This window comes from Carettochelys insculpta, chromosome 1 (assembly GCF_033958435.1).
Source record: "Carettochelys insculpta isolate YL-2023 chromosome 1, ASM3395843v1, whole genome shotgun sequence".
Taxonomy (NCBI): Eukaryota; Metazoa; Chordata; order Testudines; family Carettochelyidae; genus Carettochelys; species Carettochelys insculpta.
The window spans coordinates 377,256,909-377,281,161 of NC_134137.1; the positions used below are offsets into that span (position 1 = coordinate 377,256,909).

Genomic DNA, 24,253 nt, shown 5'->3' on the forward strand with positions numbered 1-24,253 from the left:
GGAGTCGGCTGGGGCGCAGAACCCTGGCAGAGGGAAAAATGGTGCTGAAATGCAGATCTCCTGTGTTATATAATGTAAAGTATATGGAGATATGCCTCTCAGAGCTGGAAGGGACCTTGGGAGGTCATGAAGTCCAGTCCCCTCTTGCAGCCTGGCAGGACCAAGCACCATTCCTAAATTAATCTATTTGCCCCAGATCCCTAAATGGCCCCCTTGAGCTCACAACCTGGGGTTTAGCAGGCCAGTGCTCAAACCACTGAGCCATCCCTCCCCTGCCCCCCGGAGAAAAAAAGCCCCGACTTCCACCTCTTGCGGAAGTGGAGTAATTACGCCAACAGGAGACTGTTCCACCATCAACGTAGCGCGTCTTCACCTGGTGCCCTAGAGCAGCACGGCTGTAGCACAGTGGCGTAGACTTGCCCATAGAAATCAATTCGTCCCTCGATGGGACAACACTGCTCTATGACATGCCTTACAGAGCAGTGAACATGGAATACTTTTGCAAACTGAGGACTTCAAAGGCAGTAGGATGTAAGCAGAGATCAGTTTTGTTGCTCTTCACACACAGTACCATCGACCGGTGGAACACCCTGCCAGGGGATGTTGTGAAGGCCAGGGTTTTAACAGGGTTCAAAAAAGAGCTAGACAAAAGCACAGAGGATAGCTAATGGCTATTAGCCAGGATGGGTAAGGATGGTGTCTCTAGCCTCTGTTTGTCAGCGGCTGGGAATGGATGACAGGGGATGGATCACTTGATGTGGATGTGCTGGAGCAGGTTCAGCGGAGGGCAACGAAAATGATTAAGGGTCTGGAGCACAAGACCTATGAGGAGAGGCTGAGGGACTTGGGCTTGTTTAGTTTACAGAAGAGAAGACTGAGGGGTGATTTAATAGCAGCCTTCAACTTCCTGAAGGGGAGCTCTAAAGAGGAGGGTGAGAAACTGTTCGCAGTAGTCAGAGGGCAGAACAAGGAGCAATGTCTGAAGTTAAAGAGAGAGAGGTGTAGGTTAGATATTAGGAAAAACTACTTCCCCAGGATGGTGGTGAAGCACTGGAATGTGTTGCCTGGAGGTGGTGGCCACATCTGGAGTATTGTGTCCAGTTCTGGGCGCCCCCAGTATAGAAAGGATGTGGATGCATTGGAGAGGGTTCAGTGGAGGGCAATGAAAATGATTAGGGGGCTGGAGCACATGACCTCTGAGGAGAGGCTGAGGGATTTGGGCTTATTTAGTCTGCAGAAGAGAAGAGTGAGGGGCATTTTGATAGCAGCCTTCAACTTCCTGAAGAGGGGGCTCTAAAGAGGATGGAGAGAGACTGTGCTCAGTGGTGACAGATGGCAGAACAAGGAGCAATAGTCTGAAGCTACAGAGCAGGAGATGTAAGTTGGATATTAGGAAAAACTCTTTCCCCAGGTGGGCAGTGAAGCACTGGAATGTGTTGCCTAGAGAGGTTGCGGAATCTCAATCCCTGGAGGTTTTTAAGTCCCGGCTTGACGAGGTCCTGACTGAGATGACTTAGTGGGGACTGATCTTGCTTGAAGCAGGGGGCTGGACCAGATGACCTCCTGAGGTCCCTTCCAGCCCTGTGATTCTATGATTCCCTATTCTGTTCACCCCCTCTAGGGCATGTGGCATTAGCCACATTTGGCAGACACGACACTGAGCTAGATGAACCATTGGTCTGAGCCAGTGTGGCCGTTGTTAAGGTTGTGGTTTTGAGGGCCCTAGAGTGGCGACCCCACCTTACCTTACCGGGTGTGTGGATTACCTGGGGCAGTCAGCAGCAGCCACATGGGATTACCTCCCCTTGGCCTTCCCTCAACATCCAGCACTCACCACACGGCTCAAGTGGCAGCCTGCTCTGCACTGTGCCCTCCTTGTCCCTGGCCTCCTGGTCTAGTAAAGACCTGCTAAACCAACTGCAAATGGCGCCCCGTTCATCCCGGTAGTCCACCAGATTACGAGAAGTAAGGAGAGTCGACAAGAGATTCTCCCCTTGAGGTCCCACAGTTGGGATGCTGCAAAAATTTTACCTAAGGTATGTCGACTCCAGCTATGCTAGTCTCGTAGCTGGAGTTGCATAGCTTAGGTGACCTTTCTCCAGTAGCATAGCCCAGACCTTACTCAGGCGTCAACCTCAGCCTCCAGAGGGACAACTTGGGTTTTAGCTTCCACCCTGAGCAGCAAGTCTGGCTATTCAACTTTCTGCCCTTGGCTCCAGTACGTCTAACGCTGGCCCTGCTCTCTGGTTTATTTTGGTGGACCTCCTGAAACCTGGGTCCCTGATTGAGAATTGCTGTTATATGGTTTACTAACAAATACGATAGGTCCCCACGCCCAGGCCCCTGCTGTACACTTCTTTGATCATTGTCATAAATATTGTACAGTCCGGTTGATGATGCAACATTTCAAGGGCAAAAAGCAGAGTCATAGGTGTGTTCCCAGGAGGGATAACCTTGTGTCTCACTTCCTCAGATACACTGCTAAATCCATCATTAAAGCAATGCATATTATACATACTCTAGTGGGAACTTTAGTGAATAAATACCATCAAAGACAGTTTTGTTTTCTCTCATTAAAAACACTGTTTAATGCAAAAAGGCATCTGTTACACATTTAATCACTGCATAAAACACTCTGGTTCTCCTCCACAATCATTCCCTGGAGGTTTAACTGAAGAGCTGATTCTCTGTTGTTTGAAGAGGTGATGTATATGGAAGAGAAAACCAAGGGTGAGAGAGAAAGGGGCAGATGTAGAGACTGGGGATCGCCCAAGGATGACATGTTAAAGACATTCTCAACTCAATGCATGGGTAGTCAGCTATTACTCTCGCAGAGGAGATCAGCCCCATGAAAACTAATTCCATGAAGAAGTTCCTTCATTAGCAATTCAATGCTTTGGCAACATCTCCCTTAATTTTGCATTTTATTTCAGTTTGCCCAGTGACCACAATGCATTAGCATGGGGCTTAACTATTGCAAAAAGGCTGGGCTGTCATAAAAGCCAGTCACCTGAATGCCTACCACTGACAGGAGCCAGCCACGCTGATGGGCAACTTGTGCGACCAGTAGGCAAACGTTCAGAAAGAAAGTCTGCCAAGTCAGAGTGCACCTAGTATTGTGCATGTTCGGCAGTCTGCATTCCATACAATGAAGACACCTTGAACGCAATGACCAAGCTATCCCACCTTGTAACGAAGGGATAACCTTATTCACAGCATCTTATTCACAGCATCTTCCCGGACAGCCCCCTTGTCGTCCTCTTCACGAGCTCATGCGTGGACCAACTACTTCATTTCTCCAAGGACATCAGTGACAATACGGAGGTGTCATCTACAGACCTCCAAAAGACTTCAGAGCCAGATCGAGGCCATAAAAACAGCCCCCTCCTGTTTTCAGAGCCGGTTATGGAGAACAGCAAGGTGCCTTTGACTTTATAACACTTCATTGAAGACCTCCATGGCCTGGAGCAGCTCAGGGGAAATGGTTAGCTGTGTCAGGGGGCCGAGACGCTGCTGCACACAAGCATGGCACAGGTAACCACCTTGGTCTTTGGTGCCGTTGCTCTGTGGAAAAAAGGATCAAGAGGCAGCAATTTTAACGGACATGATTAGGGAAATACAGAGTCTCTGCCTCTTCTCTCGCAGACCTAATGGGCCAATACGTAGACTGAACTCCCAGATGCTGGATGACACAGGAATCGGGAATATTGCTGTGGAATCAGACCCAGTGGGTCTTGTGTTTGTCACCTACTTCTCACCCCTTCCAAAACAGCCTGCAACAAAAATTACACCTGCAATTTCACTACACCCAGAACTGACCCAGTGGGATGAGGAGGACCTGAGCGCTCGGGGACCAGTATATAGTGATGTACTTACATGGCTCCTGTCATAGTGGTATCGCGCACCTCTCCAACATGGTTAAGGGATGTTTTCTTCCCCACCTAACCCGGGAGGTCAGTCAAATTACAGGTTGAACCTCTGAAATCGAAGACTCTCTGGTTCAGCAGGACTGCCAGTGTTACCGACCAGAGAGCCACGGTGGCTGGGAGTGGGGCTAGCAGTGGCCAGAGAGCTCTGGCCTAGGAACAGTGGCCAGGCCAGGAAGCCGGTGACCCATGGCTGGGGCTGAGAAGTGGTGGCTCACCGCTGGGAAGCTGTAGCCAGGGGCTGTGGAGCAGGTGGCCAGGGCTGTGAAACTTCAGTGGACAGCCAGGAAGCTGGTGGCCTACAACCAGGACCAGGAAGAGGGCAGCAGAGCTGAGAAGTGGAGCATGTGACGGCCAGGAGAGGAACCTGGGAGCAGGGGCTGGAGGCCAGCAGGGGAGAGTAGCTAGAAGGCTAAGTACACAATGTCTCCTGGGTTACCAGCCTGGCACCAAGGCCACAAAGCACAAGAGGGGAGGAGACTTACGTAAGCGAAGGGCACTTTCTTCATGGTTAGAATGGAATCGGCAGGCACAGCATTGTGGCACCCTGAGACAGAGCAACGAATTGCCCCTTCCTTTAAGGCCTCGCTGCTCAACTCTGGCCGTAAGAAATACTCCTGCAAAAGGAGGAACAAGGCTTGCAGTGAGCTCAGGATGTCCAAACGTGGGCAGGGGGTTGTGAGCAGTGAAGATCTGCAACATCAGAGCTTAAGAAAATCCAACCCCCAAATCACTTGAAAGAAGACTCTGAGGATGGGCCATGCAGGAAAGAACACACACGCTTGGGGTAAGGGAGAGATGCAGAATCAGCGCTGTACTGTAATCAGGTAATGAATCTAACAGCAATATTCAAGCTACACTGAGGCTGCAATTAAAACCACACCAGGCAATACAAAGGCTAAGAACCAATATCTCCTCAGTAGCTCTGGACCTAAACTGGTGTTAAGTAAGTGGAGAATTCATCCCACTGTTCAGAGAACAGCACGAGCCTCAAGCTACGTCTACACTAGGCAAAGTAAGTCGACCACAGATATGCAATTCTAAGCGACGGCAACTGCGTAGCTAAAACTGACATATCTGCACTCGGCTAACTTGGCTGTCTGTAGTGGGAAGGTCAACGGGAGAGTTTCGACTGCGACCCCTGAGAGGTCAATTTCGCATGTCCATAATAGATATGCAAAACTGAACCCCGGAAGGTCAATCTTCCAGGGTTGTGCAGACAGAGCCTTGGTCTCCCTTCTTACTGTTCGACCTTCCTTCCCATTACACCACCCACATCGTGTTACCAGAACACCTCAAGCTTCTCCAGCATGGGACTGTAGCACAGATGTTATTCAAAACATTTGATACACTGTTTCCTTGTTAACTTGCCAGGGACCCATTGTAATATCCTGCTCACACATCCAAATGCCAGTACCTCCAGGTCCTTTGGCTACTGCATGTGAAACTCACCCCAGCCAAAGTCAAAAGGTTTTCTAGGGACTTGGTCATTAACAGATGCTTTTTGGCACGAGTCGCCGCAACATAAAGCAAGTTCCATTCATCTTCAGAATACATGTCTAGGTGGGGATTGGAGAGAACAGGAAAAAGCCAAACCAACAAGTGTTACAAGAGATTTCTGAAACTTTGGGATCTGTTCTGGCATTTCAGCTAGTTCTCCACACTGCTGAATTCAGATGAAGATTTAAGAGCTGGGTATGCCACAGCAACATGGTTGGTGTCTCTTAAGAAGGAGATAACATGGTGGCATGGTACCTCACCAGGTGTTTGTTACGTAACCACGAGAGGACTTCTATGAAACACAGTCAACAGAATATTCTCTACCTTGGGGCACATCCATTTGTTGCTGGTCAAAGCAGGAACAATATGTGTTCCCTGTGCAGTGAACTTGTTGTCAGCTACTAACCTGAGAGATGACATTGTGAGGTATGGCCAGAGACAAGCCCAAACCTATGTCTCAGGAGGGCTGACCCTCATGGGGGGGTGGGGGAGATTAAACCTTCCCTGCCCGCCCCCACCCCAGTGCATCACCTATTCCTTTAGGGAAAAAGAAGGGTTCCAATATAAAGGATCTCCCTTACCAATACGAAAGTGAGGCAGCCTCTGGAGATTATGCCAGGCAGAAGGGATTTTCACAAAATCATCTGCAACCAGCACAGTATCAAACTCCAAGCCTTTGGCTTTGTGTACGGTGCCGATTACGTAATCTAGAACAAACATACATTGAGAGATCAGTCAACGTACCCGCACTGCTGCTTTTATAGCTCGTTATTGACTAAACATTTTATGTACCGTGTAACTCTCAGGTTGAACCTCTTTAGTCCAGCATGTTAAAACCCCCCAACCTGATTAGCAATAAACCTGTTCTAGACTCTCCATAAAAGTTAAAATGAAGCAATTTTAACAATGGTATAATGATGGATTAAAATGCAAAACTCAAATAAAAAACCCTCCAGCCGAACAACTAGCTACAGGTTGAACCTCTCCAGGCCGGCACCCTCGGCACCTGACCAGTGCTGAATGAGAGAATTTGCTGGACCACAGGGTCGACATTGTCTAGCAGAATTACCAACACTTCCGCTGCTTACTGGGCTCCTAAAAGACATTTGGGGTAAATCAGAGCTAAAAAACACTGAGGACCAAGACTCGTGGCTGGAAACAAACATCATGGGACCGCAGGAAGCTTGGCCAAGCCCATGATAAGTGTACATCCGGCTAACCAAAATCATGCCAGATTACAGATGTTGCCAGATAAGAGAGTGCAAGGGAAGAGAGTTTCAACCTGTACCTTGTTCTACATTTGTAGTTTCACTTGCTTTTAAACGTTAACTGGAAGCAAGAGAAGATAGGTGATGTAATACCTTTCACTGGACCAGCTGCTATTGGATATTACCTCTACCCATCTTGTCTCTCTCTGTCAACTTTTAGCCAAGTGCCAAGAGAGAGAAACTCCCAGACCGGAGCTCTTGTTTGCACTAATCCACTACCCGGTATTGGCCACCAGGAAAATGCCCAGTTACCAGACACTCCAGCCCAGACTGAAACGCAAACAAGTGTCGTCTGTTTCATATTGTAAGTCCACCAGTCCTCTCCCAGAAATTTAAGCCAGCACCCAGCAGATGTATTGAATGTGAATTTTAATAGGCAGGGTAAGGGAACACATTGGGTCAGACTGTTAGCTCCTCATTCAGCTCCAGTGGAACCTAACTCATCAGTGCTCCAGAGGAAAATTAATTCAAAAGCGATCCTAGGAACATCCCAGAAGGAGCTGCTTCATTCCTTCTTGCGTGCAAGACCACCTTGGACCAAGTGCACTGTTTGAAGAGCAGGGGGACATGAGGGTGGATTAAAGAAGAGGAGTCAATTTCCTTCTCGGGGAAAGAGAAAGTGTGTTTTCCTTTACCTGCAAATTCTATATTTGATATATGATTGCTCTTTATCCTCGCCACCAGCTCAGGAATCCGGACATTGTACTTCTCCACAATTGCAATTTTCGTTTCCAGCTCCTTGTCTTCAGTTTTCGATGCATAGGTCTTTAAACCCTGGAAGCCATCCTTGTCCACCCACTTCTTGATAAAGCGGTCATCAATTTGGAGATTCACTAGGGAAAAGTGTATTGAATAACTTTAACACACAAGAAATGCACAACTGGTAGCATTTTTTACTCCAAACTTGAGAGAGTAAGTAGGGGCGGCAACATGGCCTAGTGGATCCAGCACTCAACTAGGACTTGGGTTCTATTCCCAACTTCCACCCTTGGCTGTTAAGTGGGTTTGGGCAAGTCACTTCAATTTTCCATGCCTCAGGTTCCCCATGTATAAAACACAGATAAAGATAATAACCTCTTTTGTAATGCACTTAATACACAAAAATTGCATAAGTACGTCTCATTAGCAGAAGAAGCTGTGGTATCTCAAGAAACCTTGCTATTTGTCTAAATGGTTGATGTCCTTTTGGAAATACTGGGATACTTTTGGGGTCACAGAAGAGTTTATGGGGTGGATTCTTACAGAAGTCAAGGTATTCTTATAACTATCAAGACAACCAGCGAAAAAGCAGTGGTGGTGACCTGCAATGGGGGTGCCATATTCTCTCTTCTGACAGAAGGGATTTGCTGTTTGTGAAGTGCAAGTTGGAGGCTGTGCTGGAGGAAATGATACCTGGATTGAAAGAACAAGTAGAGATGCTCCTGAAAAATCAGAGCGGAGCTCCTACACCTCTGGGTTTGTGAAACAACAGGTTCAAGGCAGCTTGGTGCTTGCCACCAAGGAACTGAAGAGCAAGGGAGTCAGAGAGGAGGCCTGATGGCTCTAAAAGCAGGAGGTCAAGGGAGCATTCTACATAGCTGGACAGTGATGAGAAAAACAGGACTGGGATGAACTCCGTTCAACTAACAGCTTTAAAGTGATGCCAGATCCTCAGCATGGAAACTTTGGAAGATACTGCTCAAGACCCAGCAGCTCCACGGAAAACAGAGATATTGGGCTTGTTTAGTTTGGAAAAAAGAAGACGGGGGGGGGGACATGATAGCAGTTTTCAAGTTTCTAAAAGGGTGTCATAAAGAGAAGGAAGGGAGAAACTTGTTCTTCTTGGCCTTTGAGGAGAGAACAAGAAGCAACGGACTGCAGCAAGGGAGGTTTGGGTTGGACATTAGGAAAAAGTTCCTAACTGTCAGGGTGGTCAAACACTGGACTAAATTGCCTAGGGAGGTTGTAGAATTTCTATCTCTGGAGATATTTAAGAACAGGTTAGATAAATGTCTATCAGGGATGGTCTAGACAGTACTTGGTCCTGTCATGAGGGCAGGGGGCTGGACTCGATGACCTCTCAAGGTCCCTTCCAGTCCTAGCGTTCTATGATTCTATGATACACAGGATATTCATGTGGATGACAGCTCAGCCTAACATGAGAAAATCAACTTGACTCACAAAGAGTTCTCCACCTCACCAAGAAAACAGACAATCCTTACTGGAGATTGAAGATTAAGAAGACTCAAAAGAACATTTTGTAAGGGGATAGCATGGCAACAGGATAGTGTTCTGCCTTCCCAAAGCTGAGACACATGACCCCACTCAAAGATTCAGTAAACTCCTGAAGTCAACCGGCAAGGATCTCTGGCGATGGCTATAGCTCGTCCAGGCACTAACGACACTGTGTTGGGGAATAGTGTGTAGAGAACTGATGACGGCAAGGTAGATGAAGAATATTGAAGCAATCATCTGCGAAATCTTGTCTGTCCCACAAAAGAAGGAAGACCAAAGGCAAAGGATTCTGGAAATGAATCCTTGACTAGACAAGCCACATGGGGGGAAGGTTTTGACTTCACAGAGCCACGTAGGGATAGTCTCTATGGAGATATGGAGAGTCTCTAATATGGATAGTCTCTATCTCAATAGAAGGGAGACCAATTTTCTCTAGCCAGCCTGTCCCAGTAGTCAAAATAATAGCAAAAGGGGAGAGAAGATAGAAGTGGCTCACCCCAAAAAATGAAGCTGTTGAGAACAAAATTAAATCAATGAACAAAGAGATGTGAAAAGAACAAATTCCTGAATTGCCTGCACATCAATCGTAGGAGCCTGGGTATAAAATTAATAGAGCACACATGAAATGGACTAAATAGTGGCTGATACGTCTCAACATATAATCATAAAAGGAGAATCGTCATTAAGTGGGTGTGTTTGCGATGGGTTCCTGCGGGGAGCAGATTTTGGCTCTTGTGATTTTAGGTCATTTTATCAATGACCTAAAAGGAAACATAAAATCAGCATGGATAAAGCTTGCAGATGACACAAAAACTGGGGGAATAGTAAATAATGAAGAGTACCGGTCATTGATTCTGGATGGCTTGGTAAATTAAAACAAGTGAACAATGTGCATATTAATACGCCTAAATGTAAAAGTACACATCTAGGCCAGTCTTACAGGACAGCCGATTCTATCCAGAGAAGCAGTGACTCTGAAAAAGACTGGCGGTGGGGGCAGGTACCTTGAGGGTAATCGTGGAATATGAGTTCCCATTGTGATGCTCTGTCCAAAACAGCTAATGCAATCCTGAGATACATAAACAGTGAATCTCAGCTAGGAGCAGAGAAGTTATTTTACCTCTGAATTTGGTCCTGATTCAACCACTGCTGAAATCCTGTGTCTAGTTCTAGTGCCCATAATTCAAAAAGGATGTTGATAAACTGGAGAGTAGGGATGTAACTATCCATTAAAATAGTTAACTGGTTAAACAATTAAAATTATGTCGGTTAGCCACTGGTAGGCCGGCAGACGGTAGCTAGGGCCAGGACTGTGCTTCTCCCCCAGGGCATGCCCGAGTGTGGTGTGGCCGGAGCCACAACTGATAATGAGGTTTCACATGCCCTCCCTTGTGGGGCTGAAGCTGGAATCTTGCCTGCCAGCCCAGAGCAGTCTGGGTCCAGCTGGTTCGTCTGATGCAGCTAGGGCTGCTCTGGCCTGGCACGGATGGCCATCCAGTTGATTACCTGGTAAACATTCTGGTAAGCCAATGCTTACTGGGTAACCAGCTAAGCTTTTACATCCCTACTGGAATCAGAGAGGTAGCTGAGTTAGTCTGTATCTTCAAAACCACCAAGAAGTCCTGTGGCACCGTGTAGACTAACAGATATTTTGGATTATAAGCTTTTGTGGGCAAAGACCCGCTTCATCAGATGTATGAGTGGGGGAGTTTCAGAGGAGGGTTTGAGACGGAGTCTCAGTCAAAGGGAGGGCCAGAGTTGACAAGGTCTGCTCAGTTACAGAGGATGTGGCCCATTATCAGCAGTTAATGTGGAGTTGTGAACATCAACAGAAGAGAAATAAAGTCAGTTCAGTCAGGGAGGCCGTGGCCCATTATCAGTAGCTAATGTGAACATCAAGAGCAAAGAAACTGCTTTTGTAATGGGCCAAACACTCCCAGTCTCTGTTCAATCCTTGGCTGATGGTGTCAGATTGGAGTGTCCCTACTGGAGTGAGCTCAAAGAAGAAATGATGAAAGGATTTGAAAGTGCAGATTATAGTGATAGTTTGAGCTCTAGTCTATTTATCTTAACCGAGAATGTTAAGGGATCACTGGATTACCATCTAAGCACCTACATGGGGAACAAATATTGACTAAAGCACTCTTCAGTCTAGCAGAGAAAGGTCTAACAAGATCCAATGGCTGGAAGTCAATGCTACACAAACTGAGACTGGCAATAAGGCATGAGTTTTAACAATGAGAGAAATTAACCTCTGGAGAAAGCTACAAAGGGATATGGTGGATTCTTCAAACTCTTTTTACACTCAAGATCTTCTGCAGGAATTATTCTGGGGAAGTTCTCCAGCCTGTATAATGCAGAAGGTCAGATGAGAGGATCACGATGGTCCTTTCTGGCCTTGGAATCAATGACTGAATTTATTAATGAAGTTAGAGCAGGACAAAAACCACATTTTTAACTTAGAAACAGCCAAGATCCCTGGAGTTTAACCCTATCACGTAGAGGCTATGTTCTTACACAGGGGCACTTTTCCTAACGGCCCATTCTCTAAAGAGGCAGTAAGGCACTCCCACCAGGTTTAAAAGGCACAACTGAATTTCCATTATGAATCTTGATTTGCTTGCAGGCTTCACCAAACGTCCACAAACAAAGCTTCAGACACAGGTAGATTAGGTGTCCAAGGTGAAGAAAGTTTATTTTGCTTTGTTTTGTATAAGTGAATTGAATAAAGTTCCTCTGAACCACACCCTGAGTCTACATAAAAGGTATTCAGTGTGCAAAATGTTTTATAAATACCTCCGTTCTGTCTCAAAGACATTACAAGAATCAAGATAAACCAAAGTTTAGTGGACTTTTCTAGTCGAGAACAAGGATTGTAGATGACAAGATCTGGAAGTGTAAGCGGTAGTTATAACGTCAGATTCCACATTTCCACTACGCCAGTAGCAACAAAGAAATAATGAATACCGACAGCTGTTCCCACCACACAACCAGCCAGGTACAAATCACACATAAGACGAACAAAGAAGTGATTCCCCTGGTCATACTGAAGTGGAAGAATTTTACATGCATCACATGAGGCAGCTGGAGATATGTTAGAAGTTAGAGAAATTAACATGGTACATCACTTTGAGGAAGAAAACATGAGAATATACTCACATCTCACATGGGCCTCTGCAGGTTGAAGAAGTTTCCAAATATCATGAATTTTGTCTAATCCAAAATTTTTAAGCCCCTACATAGATAAAAGATTATCTTAAAATCGACCCAACTGAAGGTCCTACTTAAAAGTTTACAAATGAGCTAATTTCCTGCCAAAAATGTATCAGATTCACTGAAATGCAAATAGAGAAAATAACTCAAAAGATGAAGCTACATTCATAAAATGCAGACTCCAGTAGGCAGAAATCACTAAGCTAGAAAAAAATAATTTGGCCTAAAACTAGTGGACGATCCCAGATGACACACACAAAAAAACCACACACACAAAGAGCAATGGAAAAAATCCCTGCCAATTCCCATGTTTTGCAGCCAGGAAAGTATTTCGTGGATTAGTTTCCTAGTTGGGAAGTTTTCTGTCAAAATGATTTTTCAAGAGAATGTAGCTTTGATTTTCCAACAATTTTCAATTCAGCTAGAAGTACTTCCATCAGTTGAACTAAACCAAAACATTTCATTTCAAGGCAGTTTGACATTAAATCGTATTTCCCCAAATTTGTTCCATGGAAGTTGGAGTTCTAGGTATGTCATGCCTCTATTCTCCTATAAAGTCTCGGCTCCATGGCAGGGCTTTGCTTCCCATGATACACCCGATGAACTGCGAGATGCATAATAGCAGTCTCGGTACCACGGAGCATCATGGGAGACAGTCAGGCCAGAAAGCCTGGCTAATAGGGTAGAAAGAGGATATGAGGCACTGGAACTAGCAATTCCATGAGACAGCGTGGCAGGAAAAGGATCTGCCATTGATGTTGAAGTTTGGCTCAGCAAGCCAAAATGAAACACTAGTTTTGATAATGAAGCACTTCATTTATAAATGGAAAGTGTCAAAAGAAAATTGTATTTCCTCACTTCCAGATCAAGATGGGGAACTTGATTCAGGAAATTTGGGGGTTCAGGCCAATTCAGAAAGCAAAAATATTGAAACGTCTGAATTTCCTATAGGTTGGAGAGTCCAGTTTTTGCTTAGCTTCATGACTAAAGGAAGCGCAAGACATTCTATCGCTTACAGCACAGAACTAAAATTCAAAAGATTAGAATCTTCTTTCTGGCTCTTCCACATGCTTGTTGAGTAATCTGGGCAGATTGCTGAATGTCTCTGTGCCTCCAGTTCTTCATTGCTTCCGTGAGAATAACTCACCCATTTTGGACAGAGACTGAAGGGCCTTCATTCATAACTCTTTGTAAAACACTTTGAGCAGCTCAGAAGAGTTGTGTTATTCAAGAGTGAAGTATTAATATCAAAGTGCCTATGCAAAATTGGAGCATGCCAAAGCATGAGTACATTTTATTGCTTATAATACAATTGCCTGCACATTTTTTGCTGATGCAAATTTAGTGTGAAATTTGAAAATATGACTCCCAAAACTTTAGTCCTCATTATCTGCAGACCTGAAAAAAAAATCCTACATAGAGATTAAATACAAAAAAATCAAACACCTTGTTGCTACTGCTAGAATATGTTCAGCTTTGCTGTTATTATTATGAACACTTCTTCTGGGCATTTTAGAAAATGCTCAACAGATGAAAGCCACTTGGCTCCTGTCTCAACAATCTGAACATTAAGAAAGTTATGAGAAACCACAAAAACTATGTCAAAGCACTTGGCACTAGTTTAACTCTGCCTTCTCTGAAGTTGATCAGTTTTATGGCTGACTTCAATAGCAGTCGACTTAAGCCAATACTGAACACTTCTGAGCATTCCACTCAACCCACTGATAACTTCATAGACTAATGTGCACCCCAGAGCAGGGTTGCACAAAGTGGGGGCAGGCCCCCTTGGACGGGGTGTGAAAATTAGTGGGGCACAGCATGATCAGCTGCAGGGTCTCAGGCTCATCCATCTCATTAGGAAATGTGGAAATTGTTGTTGTTTTTACGTATGTGTATTCACATTTGTAGAACGATTCATCAAGTTTTTACATTCCACAGACTTATCTTCTTATACGTGCCAAAAGGTTTTTCTTTTATTTATACATACATTTATATATATATATATATAAAGAAATCCATACATAACCAAAATCCCTCCCCCCAGTAGATAGGTTGGTGGGGCCCTGCTAACTGTAGAGACGAAGAGTGGGGCCCTATGTAAAAAGTTTATTCACCCCTACCCCAGAGAAACTTGGGAATTAAGAGTTAGGCTTGCTACTGCCTACTTCACACAAGTACACCTGAAAATTAGGCACGCAGAGTTCATGGCCTGTGGAGACTATAAAGTCCCAGTACCAACAGATTCACCATCATCCACTGTAATACCATTTCCCCATTAGAGAACAGTTGAGTTCACTTAGGCTTGGTCTATGCTAGGAATATAAGTTGATTTCGGATACACAATTCTGGCTGCAGCAATTAGTAGTAGTAGCAGTAGCAGCATCCTTCAGTCTGTGTAGACTATGGATCGCGCCCTTCGTAGTTCCATTTGGGATCATCATTTGCAGCATCGACTGTGACTGTAAAGGCCCACACGAGAGGGACAGTCCTTGTTGCATCTGTTGCATGTGTAATGGGTGTCTGGCAGGTCCTTACTGTGCTTTCTGTGTGCTCGCTTCTCCTCTGCTAGCTGTCTGATCCTCATCTCACCCTTCTGAAGGCCCTTGCGTAATTCCTGCCTCCATCTGCTGCGATCGTCTGCCAGCTCCTCCCAGCTGTCCGGCTCGATGTCTACCCTCCTTGAGGTCCCTCTTGAAAACATCTTTGTAGTGCAACTGGGGGCATCCAGGAGGTCTTTTGCCAGAGGCTAGCTCACCATACAGGATGTCTTTTGGGATCCTTCCATCATTCATCCTGTGGATGTGGCCAAGCCAGCGGAGCCACCGCTGCCTGAGGAGGGTGTGCATGGTTGGGATTCCAGCTTGCTCAAGGACCGCGGTGTTGGACACTCTGTCCTTCCATGATAAGCAACTGTAGCAATTGCATAGCTGGAATTAACGTATCGGAAACTGACTTTCCTGACTGTCCTCACTCAGGAAGGTCGACAGGAGCGTTTCTGCCATATACCTCCCTTTCTGCTCACAATAGTGAGAGGTACAGGGGCCGACCGCCAACCCCAGGCAGGTCATTTCTGCACATCTTTACCAGACACACAAAATCAAACTCTGGAAGACTGACCCCGACTGAGTTGATCGACCCAGAAATATAGATGTGCCCTTCGCTTCATGACTTAACACAATAACTACAGACTTTGGAGGAACCGAGTCACTTATTTCAAGACAAATATTTATACTTGTGACTGACACTGCTTAAAAAGCAGAGACCCAGAGATATTTCAATGTCCCTTCCTGCAGAAGGAGTGCACGTAACACAACAAGAAATGAGCCCTACCCCAAGCAAGTGTATTTTTGTGGGTTTCTCTCCTCCAGTAGCTGTCACTGCATTCTCAAACACATTGAAATTGCTCCGTGATAAGAAAGCTGTCTTCCCTTTCACGCTGCCCTTGATACCACCTGTGGGAGGGAGAAAAGACACAGTAAGCCAATGCAGTAAGGAAAAAGTATGATACTTTTTAAATGCATATAGCAGTAATTCCATCGTAGCTGGGAGCTCCAGTCCTGGATCAGCACCTCGTTGTGCTCAGTACTGTACAAACACAATTTAACTTCTTACCTTCTTGATTTCCACCCACTAACGTTTTATTCCGGATCTTCTTGCAGACATCTAAGATGGTAGCGCCAACGTAAGCTATTTCAGGGCCAAATCTGAAACTCTGCAAGATGGAGCAAAGGGAGCAGAGATCAAGTAAATGGAAGAAAGCCCCACACCAAAAGTACACTAAGAATTCCACCTGCTTATGAAAGAAAAATCCTCCACTCTGATTGACGATAAAGAAAACTTTGTTACTCCTTGCTCTTGGAGGAGGCATGGTCATTCATTCTGTAAATTTTAAACTGAAGTATATTACTGGAGAAAATGACAGGTCTTTAGCCCTGGAACACACATGCACACACGCCCCAGTGTTACCTGTGTGAGATAGAAGAGGTGAGAGTGCGGCACTGCAAAGAGAGCATTGACCGCACCTCGGAAGGAATAGATCTGTTGGTGTGGGTCGCCGACAAAGATTACGGCACAGGCCTGGGAGAGTATGACGTCCATGATGGCTGCCACAAAAAGAGGAGCATTAATGAAATTCGAAGGGATGCTGCTCGCAAAACGGAAACAAACTTCACCCAGTAAATAAAAAGGCACCAGCCAAATCAAGCAGTGGGGAAATAAACCAGCCCTTTAACTATGTAAGTGACAGATGGCTTTGTGGTTACAACATGTGCCTACGCTGTAGGATACGTGAGGTTCAAGCCCCAGCAACCACTTACACTCCAGGTGTGACAACCTTAGGGAAGAATCAACCTTGCTGCATTTGCATTTGCCACCTGTAAAGTAGGGAGAACAATCTTTCCACCACCCCCAGGACTTTGCTTCATCTGAGACCCTGAGCTCTTCCAAACAAGGACTGTCCCCTTGCTGTGTGAGACCCAAGGCTGTGGCCTCAAGGCATTGCTTATAATGAGGAGAATGAATAGAAATTGAAGGAACTTGTGAAGAACATAAAACCCTCTCTCCCTCTTCCCCCAAACAACCAGTTCCATAAGCATGGGGTAGTGATTGGCTCACAAGCCTAGAAACCAAGTTCTCCTCTAAGCGCCATCACCAATGCCCTCCAAGTCTTTACCTCCCTGCCTGTGGCCTGGGAAGAACGGCATTAATTAGGTACGTGTTCAAACGGGCTCCCGCCTTTCTCACCTGGAGTGCAGTCTTGTGCTTCGTCCACAAAAATGGCATCATAGTCTAATAATCGGGGCCTGCTAAGCTGCCAAAGCTTCACATATCCTAGAAGAAGGATCAGATGATGAGGTAATTCCTGGTATGCTGCACACTTGGGTGGATGCCCAGAAGAGATTTAGGTACTGCCCAGCTGATTGGCAGAGTGCCCACAGCTGGCAGTGGGGGTTTCCAAGGTGGTGCACGTCCACACATGCCTGGTGCACATAACAAAATTTATTCTGCCCATGGATGGAAGAAATTAGCGGGAACACTGGTCACACAACTCAGGGCAAATGATCTTCAGTTTAAGGAAACAGCTTCAACCGAAACCCTGTCAGTTTTTAAAGAGTGACTTAAAAGCAGTTTCGGATCACAGATTTTGGGGATTTATTCATATTATATTTTTGCTCCTATATATTGCTTTCTCTCTTGCTGCTTGAGAAAGACAGGCTACCAAAAAGAAAACTACACAGTTCTGACCACAGTCCAGGAACTTTCAGAGACACACAAGAGCTATTTGCACAAAGCACAGGACCAGGAAAAGAGAGGTTTCTTCACAATCTGGCTGTGTTCAGTAAGAGCCCCTGCAGAAATCAGCCTAGAAAGCTTTTTAAACGTACTAGTTTTTGGTTTTTCAAACCGATGATGTCCCTGCTAACATCTGCACTCTCTGCCAACCTACCATCCGGTGTCATTTTACAATTCGGTTCCGTATTTCCATTTAGCATTTTCATGTTGTCCCATAACCGCCTTGCTTCTTCAACAATGATCTAGAAAGCAAAGGCAGAAGACTCCAGGTAAATGTTCAGGCCCAAAATTTCACGCCTGTGGCCTCGAGTACTTTGGCATAACCATGATGACAAACCTACAGTCGGCGCCATGTCTAACTGCATTATCTCTTTCCTGTATCCCTCATCTGGTGTCCCCAGTGACTCACCTACTGAGTTTCAGTTTCTCCCATAGCCCTGAAAGACTGTAGCACATCTTCTCCTGACTTCCACCTCCGATCTCATTTCCCTCCTGTGTGGACTGTCCATGGGGCAAACAACATTGTGCTCCCAATGCACGTCTCTCTCTCCCCAGATCTGGCCACTCCTAATAACCTAATGTCTGCCATGCTACAAAGTCAATTTGTTTCTCTAAAAAGCCCCAAACAGGAGCTCTATGAAGCAGAAACTCAGGATCTGCATGTGTCAATAAGGAATACCCACGTCACCATTTTGGTGTTGCATGTTTCTTCCTCAGCCAATCCTTTTGTTTGTCATCCACCATAGCTAAATTTAGACCTCCATTCTGCAAACAACTGTGCATGGGAATACTCCCGCTGGCTTCTACAGGTGAATGGGAAATTCAGTCTTCATGCCTTGTCACCCCTTGGCCTCTCTGCTAAGTTTGCCCCTTACTCCCAGCCATACAGGGTCATTCATTTTTTGTGTGGTGACGGCAAGATTGGGATAACTGGGCTTAAAAATGGTCTTAGCTATAAGCTAAATCGTAAAAGTGAGTGGAAGTTCATAGGAGGACACAGTAACCAATAACAAACGTCAATCAGAAAAGGTGCAAAAGAGAGATGGAGTAAATCAATCCAAAGAGAAAGGCCTACTGATATAGGCTGAACCTCTCTCGTCCGACACCATGGGGACCTGATCAGTGCTGAGAGAGAGAACTTGCTGGATGACGGGAGGCCAATATTGTCTAGCACATTACCAATACTTCCACTGCTTACTGGGCTCTTAGAAGACACTTAGGCATCCATTACAGCTAAACAACAGCACAGAATGCTGAGAGCCAGGACTGGTGGCTGGAAACAAACTTTATGGGACCACAGGAAACTTGGCCACACTTACGATAAGTCGTCATTCGGTTAACTAAAATCGTGCTGGATTACTGATGTTGCTGGACGAGAGAGCTCCAGGTTAGAGAGGTACAACCTGTACAACTCAACAACTGTGTAAACTTCATGCCCGGTAAGGAACAACAATGTGAGACTGGAAATCACTATCGACCTGAGGGGTGAGTCAGCAGAGCTAGGCAAGATCCTGCTTTGTCTCCCTTTCCTTTGTGCATTCCTCACCACCCCACTATTTTAACTCATGTTCTCTCTCGGCTTTCTGCGTCCTCTGATCCTGAAGCCAACTATACCACATGGCACCAACCCAATGAGATAAGACAGCCCATCCTGCCTAACCTGAGAGAGAACGGTACAAGAGAGGAACCGGACCAACCAGATGACATCTTGGGCTCCCAACTGGGAAATGAGCCAGAGCCCACCAAGCGGCTTTCATGCTCAACCTGCCAAAACAGAGCATCTGTCAAGGAGAAACGTGCTGCCTAGAATGTCAAGACCATCAACAAAGGCCGTTTTTCTGCCACCTATGCTATTCTGTCTCTTCCTTCCCTTGCCTGTTTGTCAAAAGCTGGAAAGTTAACCATCCTTTACGAGCCAAGCCTTTCTTCCCCATTAAGAAGGGCTGTCCAACAAAATAAGAGACTCTTACTGGTGTCCTGTCTTTGAAAGGGTCTTTTAATAAGTGCTGATCGTCTCACATAGGCCGTGTCTACACTAGCCCCAAACTTCGAAATGGCCAAGCAAATGGCCATTTCAAAGTTTACTAATGAAGCGCTGAAATACATACTCAGCACTTCATTAGCATGCAGGTGGCCGCAGCGCTTCGAAATTGACGCGGCTCGTCCAGACGGGGCTCCTTTTCAAAAGGACCCCGCCTACTTCGAAGTCCCCTTATTCCCATCTGCTCATGGGAATAAGGGGACTTTGAAGTAGGCAGGATCCTTTCGAAAAGGAGCCCCGTCTGGACGAGCCGCATGGCAGCGAGCCACGTCAATTTTGAAGCACCGCGGCCGCCCGCATGCTAATGAAGCGCTGAATATGCATTTCAGCACTTCATTAGTAAACTTCAAAATGGCCATTTGTGTGGCCATTTCAAAGTTTGGGGCTAGTGTAGACATGGCCATATTCATTTAATTTCAATTTTAAATTGCTTTATAACTCATTTTAGCTTCTCCCCTCAGCCCCCTGTATTTTAGTTAACAAATTCTTAAATTCTGACGTAATACTCAAAGTATTTCTACACTAGGAACACTATAGCAGCACAGCCACTACACTGCTGGAAGGGGTTCTTTCGTTGCTATAGTAAATCTATCTCTTCAAGAGGCTATAGGCAGGTCAAAGAAAAGTTCTTTCACCAACCTAAGAGCGTTTAACTTGGGACTTAGGTTGGTTTAATTATCTCACACAGAGCATGAAATTGTTCATAGCCCTGAACGACATAGATAAGCTGTTTCAATTTTGTGAAGTAAACTAGCCCTGTGTGCGTTTGCCAATGAAACATATCAAGATGTCTGCATATCAAACACCAAAACCTGTTTAATACTATGTTGGACAGTGACAGAATCACGTTGGCACCTTTAACTTTTGGGGCTTTTATATTTCATCTACGTTAATATGCCAGCGTTTGGCATTGGGACCTGGATTGAATTTGCTATTGAATTCTGTGGTGCTGGCTGCCTGCACAGAGCCAGCACAGCATTCGAAGAGGGCACACGCACGCAGTGAAAGGTTATCAACACAGAAGGAGCAGAACAGATGCCATAGACACACACCCTTAATGACGTCTGACTACAACATACATGTGGGATTGATGCAGAGTCTGTTCTAAGACTCACTGGAAAAGTCTCCAAAAAAGATTCTGGACCAGAGCTACGGTAAGTTTCTTGTCTCATCTGCTGCTAGGCAATCCGACAGGAAGACATATTCCTTTATCGTAAACCAACCCAGTAACTTCTGAATCATAAACACCAATGTACCAGTGGAATCTGCTTTGATGCATGTTTCACTCCACCACCAGCTGGACTCTTGCCTCTCCATCAATACTCACTTTTTTCTCTTCTTCACTGACTAACACCATCGCTCCGTGCGTATTTTTACACCATATGGGGGTGTGCTCCACTGATATGAATTCATCTGAAGAAGCAAAAAAGCTTTCAAGTGTTTGAGTAACAGTCTTTGCTCTTATGAAGAGAGATTGTCCCTGGCGGTTTTTGAGGAGGAAACTGATCGTGTAGGGGGACAGTTTGGAAAAATTCAGTTTGCCTTTTTCATTGTACCTGTACCACGGATTTAAAAAAAAAAAAAAAAAAAAAAAAACAACCACACATTAGTTTGTGAGAAAATCTACCAGAGAAGTCACGTAGACTTTCCTTCTATTACTAACACTCAAAGGAGCAAAGAGGATCAGCTATTGTATTTATATGGCACTCCCACACTACCACAGTGTCTGGAAACCTTACAAACCTTAATGTAGCTATTCTATATAGGGAAGTTCTATTATCGCCATTCCATAGATCAGAAAACTGAGGCACAAAGAGGTTAAGTGACTTGCCCATGGTCACTCTAAAAATTGGTGGCAGGGCAGGTAATTGGCCCTGCATCTCTTGAATCGTAGACCAGTACCACCACCACTACCCCATCCCTCACATGAAAGAATTTAAAAATTGCTGGTTGCAAACTGGATTACAGGTAGCATATAAGGGGCTTAAAATTGAGTAGTGCCAGTACTCGTTTGCTCTTTTCTGATATCTGAGAAGTCTTGACAGGCTATTTCAAAAGAAGGGCTCTTTCATTTCCATGCCTTTTACCTTAAAACGCCTAGGATATCAATTCTGATTGTCCAAGCTTTGCTAAAGATCTTTATGGAGAGCCTAAATATGTCTCTCTGGCATCCTCGCAACCTTAACCAGAGGTGCAGAAGATGCTGAATCTTTAACAAAAGAGATTTTCTTCCAATTGTTTATTGAGACCTTTGAATTAAACAGGTTTTAGTAAACAACTACAACAACACCACCCTTTAAACAGATGAAATAAAAAACAAGTTCTCCCTTCTCAGCCCTTGCCTACATTCCAAATTGTTGTCATTTATCTTTAACCCAGTTTAAAACTGATTTAGTTAACCAGTACAAAACGTTTGTGGACTACAGCTATCTTAACATATACTAGGTTTAAAACATCATTGAGAGTGCGTCCAAACGGGGCTTTACATCAGTTTCACTCAAAGCTCACCTACACTGCCACTTCACTGCGCTGTAACCTTCTCGCTCGTGGGTGTGAAAATACACTTCCTGCCATCTCCCAAGCTCAGCAAGTTACAGTGCAGTAAAGTGCCACTATACACGGGCTCCCTGCGCTGTTTGCTACTCCGGTCACAGAGCTGGTCTACCTAAAGTGGTGAGACAGAGCTCGCCCAGCACTGGTGCAGTGATCCTGGGTCAGCGTTGCGACAACTGCACTTGAAACTTGTAAGTGTAGACAAAGCCTAACAGTGGGGTTTTAAATTGGGACAACTTTGAATTTATGCAAGACCTCACAAGCCAATTCAGAAAAGCACACGCATAATGTCGAGGATGCGCTCAAAGGGAGGTAAGGAAGTTTTAATAAAACAGCGCTAAAGAAATATAAAAAAAAAAGTGTCAGAGGGGAAGCCGGGTTAGTCTGTATCTGGAAAAACAACAACAAGTCCCACGGCACCTTGTAGACTACACATGCATCTCACAAAGCGGGTCTGTGCCCACGAAAGTTTGTGCTCCGATAAATCTGTTAGTCTATAAGGTGCCACAGGACTTCTTGTTGCTTTTATTAAAAAAGTGATGTGCGTAAGCAGAAATACAATTCAAATAGGACATTCTGCAAAATTTCCCGCAAGATGCCCAGGGTCATTTCCTTTATTCACCCCTTTAAAATACTTCTAAAGATTTCTAGGCCAATTTAATGCCCCGCAAAGTGTGCTATCAGTGCAAACTTCCCCAGCACAGTGCCCTCAATCATCCGACAGATCAGAGACTAATTCAGTCTTTGACCTCTGCTGCCTACAGAGGAAGGAACTGGCTGGTGACCTACTTGCTGAGATTTCAAACAGCATAGTTTACTCCTGCTGTCCTGTAACCAGGGAAATGAGAAAATCGCTACTTACTCTTTGCCAACACTTGCGTACGCCAACGAATGGAATGTCCTGCAGGAAACGTTAGGGGGGAAGACGTACTTTCCATTATCAGCAATGGCCTTGTTAAATGCCACGTACAGAAAGCAGAGATGGGGAAACTTCTCTGCATATTTGACCAGAGTTGAGGTCTTCCCCGTGCCTGAAGACCAAAAGAGATAAAGGTGTCCTTGTGTCAAACTCTTACTTATTTCCCCAGCACTTCTTGCTCACCAGGCTCTTTGTTACCGCTTCATCCTGAGCCTGCCATGTGCAATTTGGGTGAGATTTTCAAAGCCAACAGAGGCATTTAGCCAACCAAGCTGCACTGAAATTGATAGGTGTACAGCTAAGTCTGCGTCTACACTAGGAACTAAAATTGACTTTATTAAAATTGATTTTTTAAGGCTGGGTTTTATAAATTTGTTTCTGAGCATCCTCAGCTTCCCACAGGCTCCCCACAAAATCGACATATTGCTGCCATGCACGTCGGCAAAATCAGCCATTGCAGCAGCATATTATGGGAACCTATCCCACAGTTCTCCGAGCCCCGCAGCATTCCAGCTATTTTCACTTGTGCAGCATGGGGAAGAAAATGCCCGGCAAGTGGCTGTGGGTAGCCAACGACATCCTCCTACATTTCATTTCCCTCTTTCCCCTGCCACGTTCACCAAAAGTCCCTTTTTCCAGGCGGAATCTGCCTTGCCTGGGTAAGAGATGTGCTTTTTATGTAGCAAAGCAGATAGGAAAGGTTAGAAATAAGATTTTGAGCTTCCGAACTGACAGGTTTTCAAAAACGGGATGCAAAAGCACTGGAGCACACGCTTGACGTTAAGTGGGGAGGACGGGTCTCATAAACCGAGGGGACTCCTAACATCAGCAGGGCCAAAAGCCACGGCGGGGACAGGCTTGTATGTGGCAAAGAAGATCCTCAGATCAAGATTATTGCCTCAAAGGCCAGCTGCCCTAGTGACAAATTTCTGAGCTTGTGCAAACAGCAGAGCCACAAGCTGCTGTGCGAACACCCTTGCACTCACTCCTTTCCAGCCAGCGTTCCACATGGCACACCAGGAGGGAGCAAGACACTCCCTGGGCCCTCAATAGATCAGCTGGAGGGATCCCAGGAGCCAGCTCAGGGCACCAAGAGGAGGGTCCCTCTTGGACTGGGCCCAAGGTGCAGACCCACATGGACCTGTGGGGCAAGGAAGAGCTACTCCAAGACCCCAAGGTGAAGCATCACAATGCTCAAGCCCATGCTGGATGGCCACCACCCTGGCAGAACGAGGCCACCCCCTGCTGAGGAGACATGGATGTTACACTGAAAATGCAGTGGATCATCGACTCACTTATGGCTCGGTAGTTCGCTGCAAGCCTCACC

The 24,253-nt window shown here is 45.5% G+C and overlaps 1 protein-coding gene across 2 annotated transcripts in view; it reads right to left on the bottom strand.

The window, feature by feature from the left end:
* Window positions 1–2,539: 2,539 nt before the first annotated feature.
* FBH1 (F-box DNA helicase 1) overlaps window positions 2,540–24,253 on the bottom strand; it is a 42,304-nt gene continuing 20,590 nt past the window's right edge. For both annotated transcript variants that reach the window (XM_074976105.1, XM_074976114.1), the window contains 13 exons: window positions 22,870–23,038; window positions 20,782–21,010; window positions 17,568–17,655; window positions 16,865–16,951; window positions 16,088–16,224; window positions 15,734–15,833; window positions 15,452–15,573; window positions 12,068–12,143; window positions 7,330–7,527; window positions 6,008–6,133; window positions 5,379–5,485; window positions 4,412–4,543; window positions 2,540–3,564 (listed from right to left, as the gene is read on the bottom strand). In XM_074976105.1, coding sequence (XP_074832206.1) covers window positions 3,433–3,564; window positions 4,412–4,543; window positions 5,379–5,485; window positions 6,008–6,133; window positions 7,330–7,527; window positions 12,068–12,143; window positions 15,452–15,573; window positions 15,734–15,833; window positions 16,088–16,224; window positions 16,865–16,951; window positions 17,568–17,655; window positions 20,782–21,010; window positions 22,870–23,038 — 1,703 coding nt within the window. In that variant the 3' untranslated portion in view covers window positions 2,540–3,432. The remainder of the gene's footprint in view (window positions 3,565–4,411; window positions 4,544–5,378; window positions 5,486–6,007; window positions 6,134–7,329; window positions 7,528–12,067; window positions 12,144–15,451; window positions 15,574–15,733; window positions 15,834–16,087; window positions 16,225–16,864; window positions 16,952–17,567; window positions 17,656–20,781; window positions 21,011–22,869; window positions 23,039–24,253) is intronic.